The sequence below is a fragment of the Budorcas taxicolor genome, chromosome X (assembly GCF_023091745.1).
Source record: "Budorcas taxicolor isolate Tak-1 chromosome X, Takin1.1, whole genome shotgun sequence".
Taxonomy (NCBI): Eukaryota; Metazoa; Chordata; class Mammalia; order Artiodactyla; family Bovidae; genus Budorcas; species Budorcas taxicolor.
Window position 1 is genome coordinate 29405823 of NC_068935.1, and position 21745 is coordinate 29427567.

Here is a 21745-nt window from a genome sequence, read left to right on the forward strand (position 1 = left end):
GGGGGGGCCACACCCTGGGAAAAAGGCTTGGGCACATCCAGAATGGACCAATCAGCGAGCAAGGCCAGGGTGGCGTCAAGGGGCAGCTCTGGCCAATGGGAAGGGAGAACACTTCGGAGGTTCGGAGGAAGAAAAGAAAAAAAAAGCCCCACGGAACAACAATCGAATCCGTTTGGGGGCTTGGAAGGCAGGGAGTGGGAGTCGTTTATAGCACGTTCCAGCGCCTGCCCTCCCCTTGGAAGGATAGGGTCGTTTGCATCACTCGTGGGCCGCGGGGAACACACGGCGCTGAGGAGGGTCCCGAGAAAGTAGAAAGGGATTGGCCGTTTACTGGGGGCACTTGATTGGGTGCTTCGATTTTGGGGGGGTGGGTGGGACAGAAGTGGGAGCTTTGTGCTCAAAAGAGTGCAAGAGAAGCTTAAGGTCTCTTAAAGAGAGGCAGGAATTGGCAGGGGTCCCCCATTCCTCCATACGGGCAGTGTCAGCCAGCAAGTGGATCGCAGATAATTTCAAACCAGTGGATAATTTAAAAATACCCCTTGAGCTCTGAACACGATCAACATACTCAGTTCCCTTCCTAGCACCGGGCAGGTTCTTGAGAGGATGAGCAGTGTTAGCCCGGGTCCACAGCTGCCACTGGGAATTTGAGACATGTGTGGCGTGGCTTTTGGCTTCAGAGTTAAGTCTAGGGTCCCAGTGCTTACTCGGTCACTAACTGAAATCTTAAACCTATAAAATAAAGGCATTGTGACTAGTTACCACTGAGGTAGAAACTGATTTGGGGAGTGATGGGCTCAGAAAAAAAGAGCCATACTGGTGGGGAGAATTGCAAAAGGAAATTCGTGGAGGGGCAGAACTTTTACCCCAGGATTTCAAATGTCTGCAAAGCTCCTGAAGCTGTATGTAAAATCGTGTAGGTGTTTGTTTTTCTGGTGAGGGTTCATAATTTAAGATTCTCATAAGGTTGTGACATAAAAATTGAAAAGGTCTAAAAAGGCTGTGGGGACCTATCTCCAAGACAGTAGGTGAAGTGCGCTAGTGGCTATGTCCTTTCCGTATCAGAGGGGGTTTCTCCAATTTCTTGTTAGGAATCTCTGGCTGCAGGGGCCCTTTTGATACATATGGTCATCCAGAGAAAGGCAGGTTCCTCAGAGCTGAGAAGCTGACCACTAACTGCCATATAGCAAAGTAACACCTGAATAAATCATAAACAATGGTGAGGAGTTGGCCCTTCATTAGGAAGTAAAGTGAATAGAGCTTTATGTCTGAAAGCTCATATACCTCATCTATAAAGTAAGACTAAAAGTGCTAACTACTCTAGACTGCAACCTGTGAGCTGGGAGGCTCACACATAAATTCTCCATACTGGAGTGGTTGCGGTGCCTTCCTCCAGGGAATCTTCCCAACCCAGGGATCGAACCTGTGTCTCTTACATCTCTTGCATTGGCAGGCAGGTTCTTTACCACTAGCGCCACATGGGAAGCCCAGGACTAGCCCTGAGCAGAATCCAATTGCCTGATTTGTGCATACTGCTGCTAGGCCCAGAGGTTGAGAATATACAATATTTAGTTACTATTTCTGACTTATTAAACTGATTATTTATGGTTATATCTGACATGGACTTAAGGTCATAGGCTAGGGTAACTTCCCTCCAGTCCAATTTAGGACAACTTCGTCCTTGGTAAGAAAATAACAACATAGTAAACATTCCAGTTAGATAAAAATGCCTTTATTTCTAAAATGTGGCTTAACTACACCCATGGTGTGCTAAGCTTGTTTTGGAATCATCTTGCAGCTCCAACTAAAACCAGGCCAGTGGAGGAACAGTCAGGGCTATTGGTTCCCGGCACCATGGTGTCACTACTTCAGCAATTCAATCCACACAGTTATTCTCCAGATGTTTTTTGTGACGTATGGAGAGTCGTTTTGGATTCCTCTGTACGACAGAGAGGTCCGACCTTGAGGAAGATCGGTAGCCCACATCCTCTGCTTTGATAGGCTTAATGATATGGCCTGGCTTGGTGACAACCTTGGGCATGGTCAGCTTTTGGAAGGCCCTCTGGGTGTTCCATGTAGATCCTACCGGGGTCTGGATGGTCCTTTCAAATTGTCGATGGTGTGTGAATGGATGCGGAAGCACCTGCACCTGGAAAGGAAGGCAGAGTGACTTGGCCTGAGCCAAGGCTGTAAACTCTAATGGCAGCTGGCCAGGGAGTTTTAGCACATAAGCCTCAGTCCTACACAATGGCTGTAGCTACCGAGTGGCCAAGGTATGGCCGCGCACCCATCCAACCTTAGGAGTGCCAAGCTGCTTGATGACACTTGGGAGGGAACTAATTGGGATCAGAAACTCCCTTTCCCCAGGCTTGCCCAACCATGGAGGGATGAAAAACCATCCCAACAAGGCCCCTGTGGCAAGAGGAATACTAACTAGCTGCAGGGTTGCTGGCCCCTAATGGGTCTTCCTATATAGCATTGTGACTACCAGACATCTGAGTACTGGTTTATCTGTGCCTCTCCTGCCTCTTTGTCCCCTTCCTTTTCCTTCCCTTGATTCATAGCATTGATGTTTTAAGGAACCCAAAGATTTACTCCCAAATCCTGAACTCCACCAGGCTACTACACTCAGCTTCATGCTCTTCCCAAGTCTCATTTCTTTGCCCAGGACTCTTTTGCATTCCACCACAGTGCTGGTTTCAGACTTAAATAATCTTTAAATGCTTCCCCAAAGGCCAAAGAGGAGCAAAAAGACATAAGCAAGAAAAATGGGGAAGTTACAATCAGTAGTCTCTGGAGATACTCAATGGAACACTCAAAGAGAAGCTTGAGTACTGCCAGGCAGTCCTGGTGGTGGTGAAGGACACAGATTCTTTAGGTTAAGGGAGGGTCTTAGTGGGGTTGACAGAGTATTATTGAAATCATATTTTTCTCCTCTCTTCTGTACCTATTAAATAGCTCCCCCCTCTTTAGAATGAAAAATACAACTCATTTCAATATTAAACTGACTAGGGTAGATCTCGGGGTCATAGATTTTCAGAACTGAAGGGAACGTAAAGGTCACTGAGTCCCATCTCATTCCCAAGTCCCCTCTATGCATGCTCACACCCCCAGAGCAACCCCTTCTCTCTTTGGACCAGCAGAAAGTTTTTCCTTGAATGGGAATCCTGCCTTTCCTCTAACTTCTATGTTCTGTGGCTGCACTCCACACAAAAGCCTTCAATAAAGTTGAAAGCCATGATTGTGCTCAAGTTTGCTCTTCTCTTGGGTAAACATCCCTAGCTTATTATCATATGATACAGTTTTACATCCTTTCACTGTCCTGAACAAGTTCGTCATTTTTCTTAGGACGTAGGTTAAACCTATAGCCTCCAAACATTACCTGGACTATAAGCACAAGCCTGAAGCATAGCAACTCTGAGTTTTGTCAGACCCATTTGCATCAGCATTTTCTGGGGTACTGGCTGAAAATGCAAATTTGGGGGCCTCACCAATGCTACAAAGATTCAGTTTTAACCTACCCACCCAGTAATTAAAACAGCAGAGTCAATCTGGGGAATTATTCATCTCAGAGCCAGTGAAAACAAGAATAGATCTGATCTGTGGTCAAGATCACACCCCGCTCTTGACCACAGAGCCCTAGAACGCTCCTCCCGAGGAGGAGAGCCAGGCAGCAGAAGGAGGAGGCTGCTAAATTGCTCTCTATCCCTCACCTGATGAGCTGCTGCATGGGGGTTCCGCTTCTCATTGATAATCACGTTTGGCAAATTCTTGTCTTTCCTTGGAGGACCCTCAGGGGCTTTAATGAGAAACCTGGAAAGCAGAACAGCAGGGTGTCTGACTAAGAGCATTAAGGACTTAGTCAAAAGGGCAGAGAGGACACGTGAGGGTGAAGTGGGAGAACCTGGTGCCCTTTGAACGGGCTTTCTTTCCTGTACTTACCTGCGTCTCTTCTTGGCACTGGGCTTCAGGCCCATACCACCCCACTCGCCCCAGCCAGGCAGAGTCAGGTCCAGGTCCTTTGGCTTACTCGCCTCCATAGCTTCCCTCTTCTCTTTCAAGAAGTCTCTGATGACATCATCCCCAGCAAAAGCTTCCTTTATTATCTGCCTTTGATCTCTCTCTTCTTCATCTTCCTAGGAAGAAACAAGAATAGTTACGGCTTGCCTCCTGAGCCGAGGTTTGTGGCAAGATGGTTGGGTTGTGACATTCTAGCGCCCTCTAGGGGGAAGTGCGGAACAATGATGGTCTTGCACTACAAACCAACCGGCAGCCAACCAAGCTCTGATCTTCTCTCTAGGGTAAATATTCCTAGCTTGTTATCAGAGGACATGATTTAAAACTTTCAAGAAGGAAACTGTAGGGTGGAGGAAGGAACCACTCAGTGTCAGGAGGGGGAGCTCCAAGTGGGCCTGGCCAGAATGTGGGAGTCCTTCAGTTTATATCCCTGAAAAGACAGGTGCCGGGGCTCCTCACTTGAGCAGTTTCAATGACTTAATCAGGGAGCCCCAGACCATTTGAGATCCCACTGAGTAGAGCAAAACTCACTCACCTTTGAGTTGTCCTGCCTGGCATCTGGCCAGATCTTTGAATGAGTCCCTCTGTCCTGTGAGGGCTTTAGAGTCACAGGACAGGGAGGATGTGGTGGCTCAGAATTTAAGATGAGGGAGTCTCAGCGGCACTCACATAATTGCATCTATTAAGCTGTCACTGGGACCAGCCTGGGCAATACTATTCCGGACCTCTCAACTACTGCCATGTGCCCCCAGCACAAAACTTTCGATTCTATTGCTCGTGCAGGAAGGACACTTTCCACGCCAGCTCTGATTCCCCCCGCGACCCTGGCTCTGCTCACCAACTCCTGTACAGTCGTAGGAACTGCCAAGGACTTCACGGAAGGCGATTTTGTGGTTAGGAGGTTCTGGAGATCAATCATTTGCTCCTTCCTCTTCTTCTCCTTGGGGGCGCCAATATGATTACTTAGATTCTTCTCCAACTGCAGCCCTTCCACTGCAGTTCTGGGAAGCTCCTTGTTTTCAACACACTCTTCTCTGCCCAGCTCCTCCAGCTCGTCCAGAGTCCGAGCTCTCTTTGGCCTCTGCAGCAACATGGGCTCCTCTTCCTCCCTGGCAGGTTCCTCTCTCTGAGCTGTCCTCGCTGAACTCAGTTCTTGCTTCCCTGACTGATGGTTCTCCGTGGTGAGTTTCTGACACAGTGCCCTCAATTCGGACAGCACCTCCTGGCTGCTAGGATCTGGGGGAAGCAATGAAAGGTGTCAGAAAAGTAGGGTGGGTGGTGTCTCACAAGCATTTACTGACCTCTTGCTGGGCATGGGGCACCAGGGGAGACAGGCTAATGACGACAAATGGGTAAGAGAATATGCCATTCATTAGATCTCCTGGTGAGTTCACTACCTGTCAAGTCACAGGCAATGGAGTTTAGGATTTAAAAGCAGCACGTTAGGAAGTGGATGTTCTGGGTCCTGTTCCCAGCTTTGCCAGTGACTCTGTATAAATAAGAGCCGTGGCTTAATTTGCCCAGAGAGTAGGCTCTACTTGGGAGGATCGCTCCAAATTCCACATTTTTATTAAAAAAGCTGTTTTAGCAACTGGCTTCTAAAAGCAACTTTGTTGTCATTTATTGAGTTGGCCAAAACACTCAGATTTTTCTGTTGCACCTTACGGGAAAAACCCCAAGGAACTATTTGGCCAACACAATATTATTTGTAATTTCTAAAAACTGTGACGTCCTATTTGTAATTTACACTGTAATTTTCTACTTGTAAAAACTGTATCCAGCATTGTTTTACCTTAAAGCAGCATCTCACAACCTGCTGTGGCAGTCAAGTAGCTCGCACTTGCCAGGCACCAGGGCCATCTGAGCAGAGCAAACACCACTAGTCTCTGAAAGCCCCGAGGGAGACATGGCTGTGACATGCTTCAAGACTGTACCCTGCGTTCACTCAAGTTGCTCCTGTTCCCAAGTTCATCCTTTTCTCTAGCTCTGGCTTGAAGTCAATGGCACAAGCTACTTAGATCTGGCCTGAGGATATGTGTGTTTATTGTCAAGGATCAACTTTCCTTGCTCATTTTGTTTGGGGTCCATGCTTTCCCACTATTTTAGGATACTATTTCCCCAAAGGTTTGAGATCTTTCATATTTATCATCTGTATATGCTAAGTTGCTTCAGTCATATCAGACTCTTTGCAACCCCATGGACTGTAGCCCGCCAGGCTCCTCTGTCCGTGGGATCCTCTAGGCAAGAATACTGGAGTGGGTTGCCATGTTCTCCTCCAGATCTCCCTGACCCAGGGGTCGAACCCACGTCTCTTATCTACCTTTCATTCCACAACCAACTGTTTGATATATTTCACTAGATAGGCAATTTTTGAGGGGTCTGGGAGGAACCATCCTGGCCTGTGGCTAGTGCTTTCTACAATCCTCTCGGAAGTGACTACTTATAATTACTAACCCTGGAACTCTTAAGCTGAAAACCCCAAAGGTCCCCCAATACATTCTAAACGACAGCTCTAAAAAAATTTTTTTTTAACCATGGAAAAACAGAATCTTGTTGTCATGTAAATGCATTCATTATTCTTATAGGAAATATAATTGGACCCGGGAATCTGACCAGACCAGGTGGTTTCTGAGTGCAGTTAGTTTCCTGAGCAGGCTTTATAACACCCTGCTCTGTCCCCAGAACACGAGCTCCAACCTGCCTCAAGGGTGCCAAGATTGCTAATATATATAATATGCAAATCGAGTCTGAGCATGGGCTAACAATTCTAATTTACCCCGTACCTGTAGTCAGTCATTCATTCCTATCAAAAAAGTCACACCCCCATCAACATATCAACCAACATTAACAGAGTGCTAAAAATGCTACTCCTCCTCCCCCAAAAAGCAGACAACTGCAGCGATGATCTGAAGACATTTCATAATATCTCCAAATATACCTTTGCATCTATGGGTGTGAACAATTTTCAGATTTACCAGCCCACTACACTGATCTCTGGCTTGCAGGTCCCAGTGATGTTTACTCCCGCCCCTCCTTCAAGGATGGTGTACTTCTGTCTTTCTGAAGACTGAATACATACTCTAGAGCCATGGGGATGCCTGCTTATGAAATGCCTTTGAAGAAAAACAGTCATTACGAATGTATTTTCTCTTCAGGGACCCATGGCACTCTCTTGAAAGGCCCTAGAGCCTAATCTCTGCAGCGCGGGTGGGCGGGCACAGTTTTCCTCTCAGTTGGCCAAGAGCACCAGCACCAGCACCAGGCAGCACCCCCCTGTGGTGTACCACTGCTCACCCTTTGTTACACGGCTGTGCACTGGCTCCGCCATGTGGTTGAGCTCAGACTTCTGTCTAAGTGATCGCCTTTCCTCAAATTCTTTCAAGAGAGTTTCTTCCTCCACCACTGCTCTTTCTTCCTCACTTTCAGAAGTCTCCTGGGCTTCAGGCTCAGCAGGATCTTCCAGGTCTTTCTGGATCTCAGCCTCTTTGGCATCAGTGAAGCGATTCTGGACCATCCAGGGGTTCAGTCCATTTGCCTTTATCTGCACCCCATTCACCATGTCAGGGACAAGAGGTTCTTCCTCTTCCTCCTGGCCTTCCTCCTCTTCCTCACTCTCAGAGGCCGCCCGGACCTTCTGTGTCAGCTCTTTGTTCCTGGCCAGCTGTTCCTGCATAGCCTGGCGAGCCTGGGGGAAAGTCATAGCACGAGCGCCTATCATTAGTGACCGCAGTCACACCTCTCCCAGTCCACTCCTCAGAGCTGCCTCCTCTCAAGCTTCCTGGTACCTACCATTTAAACTGCGTATACACCATTGTGTTAACAGGTATGGAACAAAATGGAAGACAAATTCTTTGTCCTCAAGGAATCGACATGTGAAACAATTTTTTTTTTTTTTTAACATACAACTCCTCTCTTCTTGCCTTTGGTGCTGTTTCCCTTTTAATCTCTCCTTTTCCACATAATTTTCCTCTCTGCCTTAGAAATTTTCTGATGCCTTTTTAGATTCCTGGTTTTCCATTCATCCACATGGCTTTTTTTCCCAACTCTGCTTCTGCTAGCATCATTATGGACTGCTTTGCCTTTCTTTCCTCCAATTCCATATCTCCTTTCACCCTGATGGTGTCTTACCTCCATGTCATATTTGGCCATAATTGCCTTTGATTTTGCCCATTTCCCACTGTTCTGGTGCTTAAGGCTCATTCGCTCCTGGAAAGAAAGGGCACAGTGAGCTCCTTATTGCTTTCTAGGGAAAGCAGGTTCAAGGGTTGGGGGCCAGAGGCAGCCTCACCATCATTCTGGCCTTATCGAGTTTTTCTAGTTCTTCTAGTGCTGCAGCAGGATTGACCTTCTGCAGCTTCTCAAAATCTTTTAAGGCTTGCTTGGCCTTTCCTTTCTTCAGAATTCTGTGATACCTATAGGGTGAGAGAGGTATGAGGGAAGAGATATAGCTGAACCACTGGTGCCACACACGTAAGTGCCCTCACCACACGAGGGGTCTCCTAATGCCAGGGATGGACTGGATGTCACAGAGCTAGCTGACTGCAGGGAGCCGGCTGGAGACCTGCGAGGCTTGGTGGGACCCTCAGTCCCTGCAGCCCCCAAGGGCAGACCTCCACAAATGAGTTCCCTCCGCTTCTAGAGCACAAGCACAAGGGAAGAGCAGAACATGATCCCAAAAGGCAAAAAAGGCAGGAAGGAAGCCCTATTGGCTTCATAGCTGTTGAAGTCAGAGCTCATTTAGCAGAACCACTCTGTGATGCCCTGGAAGGGAGTGAAAGTAACTGAACAGTCCTCTTTTTTAGCAAATCCAAGATGGAAAGCCAAAGCCAGAGGAGCAGGCACCACTTAAGCAGGCAAAACTCTCTGAGGTTGGTGTGAGGAAAAAAGAGGCCAGTCACTCCTCTTTGGGACTTTTCCTACAGGACCCCACAGCTGCCATGGGAAAGGTTCTCTCCTAAGGACTTGAGATTAGCCATGCCGCTTTCCCATGGAACCCAAGGCTGGTTCACAGGGGCTTCCTTACTTTTTGCTTTTGATTCTCTTCTCTCTTCGAGCCCTGGCCTCATAGTAGGATTGCAGGGCCCGGGCCCTTTGAAGCTCTGCTCGGCGCATCTTTACCTATAATGAATGACATTTACAGTGACCCCTAGGATTGATGGTAAATGCTGGGAGAAACAGAGCATGTCTGGGTGGATCAAAGGGCTTATCACACTTACCTCTTCCAGGCTCATAGCTTTGAGAGAGGCCTTTTCCATGGGAGTCAGTAAAGGGTCTGTCACAGGCTGCTTGTTCTTATGGAGAAGATTAAAAATCTCCTGCTCCAGGGGAGTTCTTGCCTTAAGGAGGTAACAGAACACTCTAAGTCTTAAGTCATGCTCCTAGAGTCTCCCTCTTTACAATCCTTTGGCCATCTACACAGTGACTGGAATCACAAACTGGACAGGATGGGCTGTTACAGCAAAAGAAGGGGGTTCTAGGCTTGCTGTTCAAGGGTGCAGATCAAGCCTTACATTTTATTCTGATTTAAGGTAACTTCAGCAAGGGGCCTCTGAGGTTACTCTCTAATATTACCAAGGGAATCACTCTGTGTTCAGATGACCAATATATATAAAACAATACCATTCTCTTAAGAATCAAAGCAGGATGCTCTTAAGGTAAATGCCTGCAGGACAGAGGAACAGCAGTACCAAATTGTCAGTCTAGAGAGATGCAAAACAAAATGGTCCCTGAATTCTTACGTATATTTGAAGCAGATTACTTTTAACACAAAGTTAGGGACCTCAGATCTGTATCAGCCTGCCTTTAAGAATATTTCTAGAGGAAAGGGGAGGTTAGGTCTTAAGATGAACACAAAAAGACACCGCCTTTAACAAAATGACCTCCAGGTAATTAGCCCGCTTCCTGACAGTTCAAATTTAACTCTAGTCAATTTTTAACTTGGCTCTGATGCTTCACTTTCCAGATAACTTTGCATGCTAGGTGGTGTCTATGCTAATGAAACGAAATGCACTGAACCAGTGACTTCACATGTCAACAAAAGACCCCATTTGCTGCTTGACTGATATTGTAAGGATGGCTAAAATAATCAGGCTGATCATGTCATGGTCCACTTTGGCAAGGCATAAAGATAGCCCTGGGCAAGAGCCAGTTTCAAACCTCATGCACATATTTTATGTGGTTTTCTTGAAAAGCCATATATATCACAGTCAGTGTTAAACTTACAAATATCTGGACAAATGCATAAACACACATCATCCCATGTTACACTACCCTACTGATCGAACCATAAACCTATTCTACTGAACAGTAAAGGTGCATGTTCTTCCACTTTTAGTATCTGCAGTAGTGACCAATCACAGGCTATAAAATGATTTATATTACAATGTTGTAATCTCCCTCTGACTCAATTCAATTTACAAACACTTATTGATTGTAGCTACATTCCAGGCACTTGTGTGGGGTGCTAGGAATACACAATTAATTAAGATAGTTCCTGTCCTCATAGAGCTCATAGCCTTTCAGAGGAAAGACACTGCACCATCACCAACATGATGGGTTAAAAGTCCATAGGAGTAATCACAGAGGAAGGAACAATTCCGATTAGGAGATGGGGTAGGCTTGGGGAAGGAAGAGACTTTTTGAATTAGGCTTTGAGGCATCAGCAGAATTCTACAAGGAGGGGAAAAAAAAAAAAAACCTAAAGGGAGAGACGTGTATAAGCAAAACACAGATCTAGGGAAGGGAAAAATATGTTAGGGAACAATGCATTGTCCGGTGTAGCTAAGATGCCAGGTACTTCTGTCTTATTCTGTAAGTGGAGAGCCTTTTGAAGGATTTTAAGCAGAAAAGTGACAACTGGTGCTGTGTTTTGGAGAGAAAAGCCTGGTGACTGTGTAAGGGGTTCTATGGAAAGTGTCAAATGAAAATAACACAAGGAACCAGGGCTGTGAGACAGAATTATAGGACTCACCCCCTGCATGGGCTGGCAGTTGCGGGGAGGAGTTATGTCACTGACTGAGGTACAGCATGAAGGTCATAGTACAGCTTAAGTGTCTGGGGAAGGAAAATACTAGGCGTACTTTGTCGTGTGTCAAGTTGAGGCCTGTGAGTCATGTGCAACACGGGTCCAGAAATCAGGAGTTGACAGTGATCTGTACCATGTTTACAGCCCAAGAATAAAAAAGGACTAAGAAAGTCAGATAAAAACCAAAACTGACACGAAAACAACAGCAAGCCTATGTTCCAAGGCAGCAGTTTTAATCACGATATGTTAATGGTGTCAAATAGGCTGAAGACACAGACCTGGGATGTGGCCATTGGGAGGCCCCTCACTAATGCATTTTGAAAGAAGTTTCAGGAAGGTAGTAGGGAAGAGGGTGACAGAACAGGGACCAGCTCTTTCCAAAGCATGTTCCTCATCAACTGACAAGCTTTACTTCATTTTTGTAAAGTTTAAAATTCAGTGGGTTTGATTAATAACATCACTTTGTCCTCTAAGTCAAAGGGGTTTCTTTACCATCTTTTCATACCATTTAAAAGGGTGTCTGGCATACACCGTGGTCTGCCCAACTCTCAAGAGTGGCATGTGCTATTTTCTAGCAACCAGACTCTGCCAATACCCCCTAGCCCACCCCCAGGCACACTGAGAAAGGAAGGTTTTGAGGAGCACACTTCTGGAAATGGTGGTGCCAGCTGCTAGGGGAGGGAAGAAGGGAGTGGGTGGTAAGTTACCTTACCCCATTTCTAGCACTTTGCCGTTTACAAATGCTTTCTCACGCATTATCCCCTTTAATGCTTCTCAGCTAGAGTCAAATGGAATTTTAGGTAGCTGGACCAAAACTGTAAGTGCTGACTTTTTAGATTCTTTATTTCCAGGAACACTAGTATACTGCTAGCCTCTGGGCTCTGCCTTCTAAGGTGCTACTAGTCACCAAGGACCCCCTGACTTCTCTGTGCCATGTTGGTATAATTTCGCAAAAATGAACCTCAGACTGGCTGCACCATTCTCAGTGCAACCCCTCCCCCACTCTCATCTTTACTGACCAATTTGGCATTTGCCTGCCACCTCCAAGATCACACCAGCATTTGGAAAAAGCAAGGTGCAGAACAGTGTGGAGTAGATTACTACTACTTTTTTGATTTTAAAAAATGAGATAAACATAAATATATCCATAAAACTTTTAATTTAATAACAAATAACTTGTAGGAGTAGTGACCTCTGGGTGAGAGTATGGGGGTAAAAATGAGCAGATGGGGGACAGGGGTGGGGTCAAATGCTACATTTCTTCTATACTTATTTTCAAATCCTGCAAATTGTATTACCTCTTAAATTTTTTTTCCTAAAGTCTCCCTTCCATCCTGCAGCCACACTTTAAACCTGATCTCATTTTCATGTGGAAAAGGAAGCATCCTAGAAAGAGAATGGTGGTGACTTTCAATAACAACATCAGAAACAGAGTTTATCCCCATAACAAGCAACACCTTGCTCAATGTCTAGCTATGGCGGCAAGCCATGTTTACTTTGATGAGCTTTAATTATCTCAACTTCCTGACACATACGACACCATTTTGGGATTTACAGAAAGCAGAGAAACCATCTCTCCAGGGTTTGGGCGCTGCTATTTTGGACTATCTTTCTGCTGAAGACAGAACACCCCCGTATAGACTCCATAACCAATGGTGTATTGGAAAAGAAAGGCTAGCTGTTCTGAAGTTGTTCAGACTAAACACTGACACTTCAGGTACAACATGGGATTACTAACTTTTTAACTTTGCCATTGGCATAACTACTGTTCCACCTCTGGCCCCATCATTTACCACCACCACCATTTCATAACAGATAAGCTATTTCAACACCATTAAAGTGGAAAGAATAACTTCATAATAAAAAATAGCTGACAACCCCACACCACCATATTCACAATTATCCTTACAGTTCAGATGATTGAAAAATTTGCTTCAGATTAGTGTTTGGGAAACCCAGCTCTAAAATATAATTTTTATTTTCTGCAGCTCAGTCATAATGAGTTACTTGCTAAGATTCTAGTCATTATCACCAATCTGCTATATTTTAATGTGGTGTTCCTTTTCAAGTAAACTTCGGTCCTGCTGCTCATATATCCCGCCTAAGGCATCATTAATGCTGCCAGGTTCCTGACTCTCCCCAGATCAGAATGCTGGCTGTAAAAGCTTTTAAAAAACCAGGGTGTGAAAAAGAAAACATCATGATGTTCCTTCTCTATTGGCAAATCAGACGTCGTCACACAAAAACATGGAGATAATCATGTGTATGTGGGGGAGGAGGGCTCCCCGGTGGCTCAGAATACCTCCCTGGTGGTAAAGAATCTGCCTGCTACTGCAGGAGACGTGGGTTCGATCCCTGGGTTGGGAAGATCCCCTGGAGAAGGAAATGGCAACCTGCTCCAGTATTCTTGTTTGGGAAACCCCATGGACAGAGGAGCCTGGCAGGCTACAGTCCAAGGGGCAGCAGGGTCGGACACAAGTCAGGGACTAAACAACAACAACCATGTAGGGGACACTCCAAGCTGAGGAAGGGTGAGCTACCGCCTATGAATCTTGCTTTCCCACCCCCTCCCTTTCTAATCACTCAACTAAAATGACCACAGCTGCCATTTCCGCTTAACACGTCTAATGAGACCAACTGCAGGCTCTGCAATGTCCATGCTGTGTGACCTCACCTTTCAAGGGGCACTAACCTTCCAGCCATTGACCACATGTTCGATGGGAGCAAAGGCTGATTGGGGCTTGCTCAGGGGAAAAACCAGCTGCTCTGCTTGCCGGTTCTTCAGAACGACAGGATCCCATTTGGAGAGGATTTGGGAGCTTTTATTGAATGCCACTTCTCTGTGGATCTGAAACAGGCAAAAGCACACAGAAAGAAAGAGCCACGAAATGAAGCATTAAACTCAAAAGAACCAGCAGGAAATTAGGAGGCCACGTTACTCAGTCCAAGAAAGAATCAGGATGCTAGAGATTAGCTCTTGCTTACTTACTTCTCAGGATTGTACTTGCCCTGAGATTAGTTTTAATCTTTTCCAAGGTGAGGCAACCACAACTTGCCCCCCTCCCACTTCTCAGGACTTCCCCGCTTCTCATCTTGCCCTTTTTTTCTTGGTCAGTTTCTTGCCCTTAGTGGACCACATTTTCTTTGACTTACCCGCTCAATCTCTTCTCTGTGAAGTGGTAACTCCACAGTCTTCTTCGATTTCACTCGATTCAGCTGCTTTTTCACAGCAGCCAATGAAGATGAAGTTTTAACAGGCTCAAGCAGATCTGAAAGGACTAGCTTTTCTCCTGATCCTGTAGAAAGGCCAAACTTTCTGGTCAGACTGAGAAGTGAGGCAAAACCTCAGCATCACCTCAGCAGAAAGTGCTGGTAGCCAGGCAGGTGTGCGGGGAAGCAGGAATAGCCCTCTTACTTCCATCACTAGCCAGAGTGATGGCACTGCTTTCCTACATCCCCAAACGTGTTGACGTGTAGAAGAGAGAAAACTATTTAAAACAGTCATTTGCTTTTCTCCTGGTCTTTCTGGTTCCACGCTTGCCCACTGCAATTCAGTCTTCACACAGCAACCAGTGTTTTGAAATTGTAAATCACAGGATGTCATGATCCTGCAGAAAGTCCTCCAATGACTCCCCATTATCCTCGCAGCTCAGTGGGTCAAGAATCTGCCTGCAATGCAGGGGACCCAGGTTTGATTCCTGGGTTGGGAAGATCCCCTGGAGAAGGAAATGGCAAACCACTCCAGTATTCTTGCCTGGAGAATCCCATGGACAGAGGAGCCTGGCAGGCTACAATCCATGGGATCACAGGAGCTGGACACGATTCTTAGTGACTAAACCACCACCCTGTCTGCCTCTTCAATCTCAAGTTATCCGTAAGTGGAGGATGGTCCAGCCACACTGACTTTGCTCCTCTTCTTCAAACATGCTGACCATATTATCTCCTTCAGTGCCTTTGCACCAGCTGCTCCCTCACCTGGAACACTACTCCCTGTCTCTGCATGCTTGACTTTTCTTGTTATTCAGATCTCAGTGTAAGTTTTGCCTCTTCAGAGGCATTTCATTCATGCCTACCCACTCCAGCACTCTTGCTTGGAAAATCCCATGGACGGAGGAGCCTGGTAGGCTGCAGTTCATGTGATCGCGAAGTCAAACACGACTGAGCAACTTCACTTTCACTCTCATGCATTGGAGAAGGAAATGGCAACCCACTCCAGTGTTCCTGCCTGGAGAATCCCAGGGACAGAAGAGCCTGGTAGGCTGCCATCTCTGGGGTCGCACAGAGTCAGACACGACTGAAGCGACTTAGCAGCAGCAGCAGCCAAAGGAAAGTAGCTGCTTAGTCTCCTGACTGTATCATTTTGTTATAATTCACTTACTGTTTCACTGCCTTAGAATGTAAGCCCCAGGAGGTCCATCACTTATTCTTTACTCTGTATCTAAACCAATCCTGAAACTCATACATAGTAGAGGTATAGTATTTGCTGAATGGGTAAGCTTGGGAGAATACATTATTACCAGTGCTGAAAGGTTACATTAAAGATCACTAAAAGTGCCTAACTCATTCACTCTACCTAAGTTGTGAATACAGTGGGAAAGATTTGGCACCTAGACTCAGTGTCAAGTGAAAATCTCAACTCTGCTATTTACTAGATCATATATTCTCAAATGGGGCGATACCATTTCCCCACCTAGGGGTAAAAATTGCTTCTTGGGTGAGCACACGTAAGGAAAAAAAATAACCTTAGATACAGTTAGCTCATTAAGCTCTATGGCAGATCTTGACTGTGGCCTTTTCATTTTCTTTTAGAAATGGAAGAAATTCAAGAGCACCCTATTACCCTTCTTCATTCACTCATGGGTAAGTATGTATGGTATGATTCACTAACCACATCAAAAATAGCTGGAAAGAGGGCACCATGGGGAAGTAGACCATTATGCTTTTGGAATTCCACAAGGTCCATGCAGACAGTTTCCTTTGTTAACTTACCTTCAGAACTTACACTGAACTCTGACACCTTCAGACTAGCCTCAGACCTATCAGCCAATTTCTGCCTGAAATTAAGCAAAACAGAATACATAGAGAATGGATACAGTCTGCTGGGGAACAAACACCTCTCTTCAAACAATGCTTTCATTTCATGTTTATTCTAGAATTAGGTTTTGTCACAAAATAACCAGGAAATCTGTTCCTAAGCTGGACACAGTAGTTTAACCATCTCTTAATGAAAACAGCCTCTCAAAAACACAAGGCAGTGCAAGGTAGGCATAGTGAAAAAGGTATTGGACTTGGATTCAAACATGTCTGGATCTGAATACCCGATCTGCCACTTATTCGAGTGACTTTGGGACATGTCAATCTTATTTTCTATTTGAAGAAGCTGATGTGCAGAGGATTTACCTACAGTCTCCAAAGTACATGCTCTTAAGAATGATGCTGAAAAATGTTGTCTTCGGCACTGAATGTTAGCTGCAGATAAGTCCCATGGAATCAGCTAGTTAGAAATGTCCATATTGAAGGGAATGTTACCTATCCTTTCCATTAAGTGAACTGATTGATTCCAGAAGCTTCTGATGCTTTCTTTCTCCATCATTGTCCCCCTGGAAACAGAAAAAGGAAGAACCATCAGAATGATGAGGGGAAGGAAAAGACAGTATGGAAACTGAGGCACATGTAAAATCTCCCATTCTTTTGGTCAGTGGAGAAGTGGGAAATCAGATGAGGTCTGGCATGCAGGCATTCCAGCTCAAACCGGAAGAACTGCTTCAAAAACCGAAATTTCCTCACTGTAAGGAATATAGAGCCTTAGTAACCAGGAGCTAATGCCATGCTTCTGTCTTAATTGGTTTTAAGAAAAGTGCCATGAGAATAATATTTCTGTATAGAATATATAGTGTGATCTGACATGGGAACCTTGACATAAAAAAGCCAATCTAAGTAGTTTTCTCAGGAGAATAAAGAGCTGGAATTCCTATAGCAGCTGCCCAGCTTAATTATGTATGTGTATATTTCAGTCAGAAAATCAAGTAACTCTCTATGGAAATTAAAACTTGGAAATAGGGAAATCATATGGCACACACACTCCAAGTGGCACCACTGAGCCCCCTCCCCAGAAACTACACTTAGCATCTCAGCATCAAGCTGCCATAGCTTTAACTGTCTGTGAGCATCTATGCTTTATCTTGATTTATTTTGTGTTTCTATTAGCAGGGTATGTCCTAAGGTAATCACTTCTTTGCTTTATGCCATTTTGGCTTAGGTTTAGTAGGAATGCTCTAATTTGGAAAATTGTGACTGTAATTTATTTGTGAGACCTGAACAAGTATAAACAATGTTGCCACCCCTTTTCCTTCCATGAAGTGTGTCCTCTACCCTAATTTTGAAACAGAAGGGAAATTGGAGAAGGCAGTTTAGCAGGTGTCACTCACTTCATCTTCACTGGCGCTCAAGGGGTAGTCTTTTGGCAAATCCTCTAGTTCTTTCTGTTGGTTCGAAGCCAGGAGGTTGCTAAAGGAGATAAAAGAGAAATACTATCACTTGAAGGAATTTTTCTTATATTGAAATGATCTCTAAAACATAACTTCAGTTCTCAGTACAGAATAGTCTTATCCCCTGGAAGAGGTGCAAACCAAGTAGTACTGAGCATCTTTGGACATTTTCCAAGACATACAATCTGGACTGCAGAAGGCAGGCATCACCCGTTAAAAGTTGAGCAGTGTTTGTAGTATCCATACAGAACTGCATGAAAATGGAAAGATCTAACACTCTTCAGTGATTGATTAGCACTGCATTTTCCACGGACCTCTGGGAGGCTATAAAAATGTCAGACCCTAGGTAAGGTGGCAGAAGATGCTGTTGCCGGCCCTAGAGGCAAAGCAACTTCACCATTAATATTTCTAAGCATCCGCCACATGGAAGACACCTGTATAGGTGCTGCTTACTCAAAAGTGACATCTTGATCACTTGTTCTCAGAAATCGAGAAACAGGGAATTGGAAGAAAGCAGCTGAAGCTTGTTCAGCAAAGCAGGTACTTAATTAAAATGTCGTGGATGACACCAATTAACAAAGGTTTCCAAGATAAGGCGAGTTTATAACAAAGTCACTGCCTGCGCAGTAGGCGGAAACGCTCCGCACCAGCGGCATCAAAAGGAGTCACGTGATGAGGAAAGTGCTACATATTAACTTCTCTGGAGCGGGAGAAACAGCAACAGGACCAACAGGGATGAGACTAAGAAGATGGAGAGCGGAGGGGGCGAATTAAATCAATAGGGCTTTAAAGGATGGATCATGGAAACAGTAACGAATGGTGAGATCCCGGGAAGGGAACAACTGTCGCCAGCTAAAAGATAGCCTCTGTTTCTCAAAAGCCGGGAAAACCGACCCCCAGCGAGGCTCAGACCCTCCCCCTCCCCCGGACCGCTACCCCTCACCTCTCCGCAGCCTGGTTCGCGTTCATCTCAGCAGCCTGTCTCACATGGACCAGGAGCGGAAGTCGAAAGGAAAGAGATTTCCGTACCGGCCGCAAAGCAATTTAGGCTTCCGCCAATCACGCGCGACTAGCGGCGTCACTTCCGGCCCGCCCCGAGGTGTGCAAGGAACTAAGCAGTTTGGGAGGCGCCAGCGGGGAATCAGGAGTCTGGAGGAAGAAGCCTGTCAGCGGGTGGAGCTCTGCTCTCCCCACCCACCTCTCAGCTCTTCGGCGCGTCCGCGTCTGTCTTCCCGGGCCCGGGTTTCCAGGAGGCCCGGGCGGGTGAGGTTAGCATGAGGGTGCCGCGCTGTCGGGGACCGGGCTGAGCCTTCGTGGCCCTGCCTGATCCAAAAGGAGAGGCTCCAGCGTCTGTCGGTGATCGACAGCGTCCTGCGAGCCTGCCGCCAGCCAGCTCGAGGCGTTATTGACCGCCGGGGAAGTGGCCAGCATTGTGCTAAGGCCCTGGGGATCCGCCGGTGAACAACAAAGCAAGTTGCCTGCCCTCTTAAGGAAAAAATCCCTTGTCACCCCGCGTCCCCTTGTAATTGCAGCTCTGGGTTCCTACTTCCTACATAACAAAGTTTCATTCAAGAATGGGCTGCGTCTGTGGCTGCAACTTCCTCCTCTCCCATCAACCTTTAAGAATTTTTCTTTAATTAAAAATAGAAAAGTAATACACGGAAAAATACACTTATTTTTCGAAGTCACTCCCGTTTTGTTTTCACCCCACCATTCCGGTGAAACTATTCTGGACAAGATCATCTTGTTACTAGATAAAAGGGACACTTCTCGGTGTTTGTCTTCCCAGAAGTCTGTGGTATTAGATGCTGTTGGTTTGTGTTCTTAGGTATATTCAGAGAATGTTTTTGAGTAACTACTGTATGCCAGGCCCCTTGGCACTGGCGATACACTGGTGAATAAAACAAACATGTTCCATGGCCTTATACAACCTACTTTCTACTGGGGTTAAAGACGATTTTGTCATGGTTGCAACTCCATCCTGGGCTCCCATGACTCCACTCTCCTGGTATCTTAGCTTTATGACCATTTCCCAACGTCTTCTCTGCTAGATACCTTTCATGTACGAACTCCCTAAATGATGATGTTCCTTAGGTTCTGTACTCAGTGCTCTTTGTTTATACCATGTGCTCTTCTTAAGCCTTTAACGCTTGTATCAGTTCAGTCCCTCTGTCATGTCTGACTCTTTGTGACCCCATGGACTGCAGCAGGACAGGCTTCCTTGTCCATCACCAACTCCCAGAGCTTGCTCAAAGCCATGTCCATCAGGTCGGTGATGCCATCCAACCATCTCATCCTCTCTTGTCCCCTTCTCTTCCTGCCTTCAGTCTTTCCCAGCATCAGGGTCTTTTCCGGTGAGTTCCTTCTTTACATCAGGTAGTCGAAGTATTGGAGTTTCAGCTTCAGCATCAGTGCTTCAGTGAATGTTCAGGACTGATTTCCTTCAGGATTGACTGGTTTGATCTCCTTGCTGTCCAAGGGACTCTCAAGAGTCTTCTCCAACACCACAATGCAAAAGCATCAATTCTTTGGCACGCAGCTTTCTTTGTGGTCCAACTCTCACATCCATACATGACTACTGGGAAAAACAATAGCTTTGACTAGACAGACCTTTGTCAGTAAAGTAATGTTTCTGCTTTTTAATATGCTGTCTAGGTTTGTCATAGCATTTTCTTCCATGGACCTGGAAAAGGGAAAGAGTACCTACTCCAGTATTCTGGCCTGGAGAATTCCATGGACTACAGTCCATGGGGTCTCAGAGATGGACACAACTGTGACTTTCACTTCTTCCAAGGAGCAAGCATCTTTTAATTTTATGGCTGTAGTCACCGTCTGTGGTGATTTTGGAGCCCAAGAAAATAAAGTCTGTCACTGTTTCCATTGTTTCCTATCTATTTGCCATGAAGTGATGGGACCAGATGCCATGATCTTAATTTTTTGAATGTTGAGTTTTAAACTGGCTATTTCACTCTCCTCTTTCACTTTCGTCAAGAGGCTCTTTAGTTCCTCTTTGTTTTCTGCCATAATGGTAGTTATCATGTACATGTATGAGGTTATTGATATTTCTCCCTGCAATCTTGATTCCAGCTTATGCTTCATCCAGTCTGGCATTTCACATGATGTACTCTGCATTTAGGTTAAATAAGCAAGATGACAATATACAGCCTTGACGTACTCCTTTCCCAATTTGGAACTAGCCCATTGTTCCATGTCCAGTTCTAACTGTTGCTTCTTGATCTCCTGCATCTCAGGAGGCAAGTAAGGTGGTCTGGTATTCCCATCTCTAAGTATTTTCCACAGTTTGTTGTGATCCACACAAAGGCTTTAGTGTAGTCAATGAAGCAGAAGATGTTTTTCTGGAATTCTCTTGCTTTTTCCTATGATCCAGCAGATGTTGACAATTTGATCTCTGATTCCTCTGCCTTTTCTAAATCCAGCTTGAACATCTGTAAGTTCTCAGTTCGCATATTGTTGAAGCCTAGCTTGGAGAATTTTGAGCATTACTTTGCTAGTGTGTGAGATGAGTGCAATTGTGTTGTGTAGTAGTTTGAACTTTCTTTGGCATTGTTTTTCTTTTGGATTGGCAGTCCTGTGGCCACTGCTGAGTTTTCCAAATTTGCTGGCATATTGAGTATAGCACTTTCACAACATCATCTTTTAGAATTTGAAATAGCTCAACTGGAATTCCATCACCTCCACTAGCTTTGTTTGTAGTGATGTTTCATATCAGGACTTGTATCAGCACTTGTATCAGGACTCCAAAAATCTACATTTCTAGCCCAGATGTCTTTTTTGAACTCCAGACTAGTATCTTAGATTGCAATCTGGCAATTATTTTTGTTCCTCAGGCACATCAACTGTGAAGTATTTGGTGATTTCTCTCTTTTCTATCAGAATTTTGTATTTCCCATCTCTATGACTGGCACCATCAACTATCCAGTTAGGCAAGTCAGAAATATGAGTCACCTTACACTCCTCTCTCCCTGATGATTTACAGTGATTCCCTCACATTGCCAGTTCTACCTCCTAAATCTCTCTCATGCAGCTTACCACCTTTCTGCCATTGGAAATCTAGACATTGCCATTGTGTCAGACCCTTGCAATTTCAAGCCTGTGATATTGCTGTAATCTATTGTAGAAAAGGGGAGCTTAAATCATGCTGATGAAGAGCGTGGGTTTTGAACTAGATTCTGTGTTTGAATCTTGTCTCTGCTGCTTG

At 45.4% G+C, this 21745-nt stretch overlaps 1 protein-coding gene across 1 annotated transcript; it reads right to left on the minus strand.

Annotated features, from left to right (window-relative positions):
* Positions 1–1715: 1715 nt before the first annotated feature.
* Positions 1716–18537, minus strand: UTP14A (UTP14A small subunit processome component). Its single transcript, XM_052662937.1, has 15 exons — positions 18470–18537; positions 17467–17545; positions 16568–16638; positions 16028–16092; positions 14192–14334; positions 13731–13886; positions 9231–9350; positions 9038–9132; positions 8303–8426; positions 8143–8220; positions 7309–7699; positions 4853–5250; positions 3940–4133; positions 3711–3810; positions 1716–2146 (listed from the first exon to the last, which is right to left on the minus strand). Exons 1-15 carry the CDS (start codon positions 18493–18495, stop codon positions 1874–1876), a joined length of 2313 nt encoding a protein of 770 aa, XP_052518897.1. The 5' UTR covers positions 18496–18537; the 3' UTR covers positions 1716–1873.
* Between the last annotated feature and the right edge of the window lie 3208 nt (positions 18538–21745).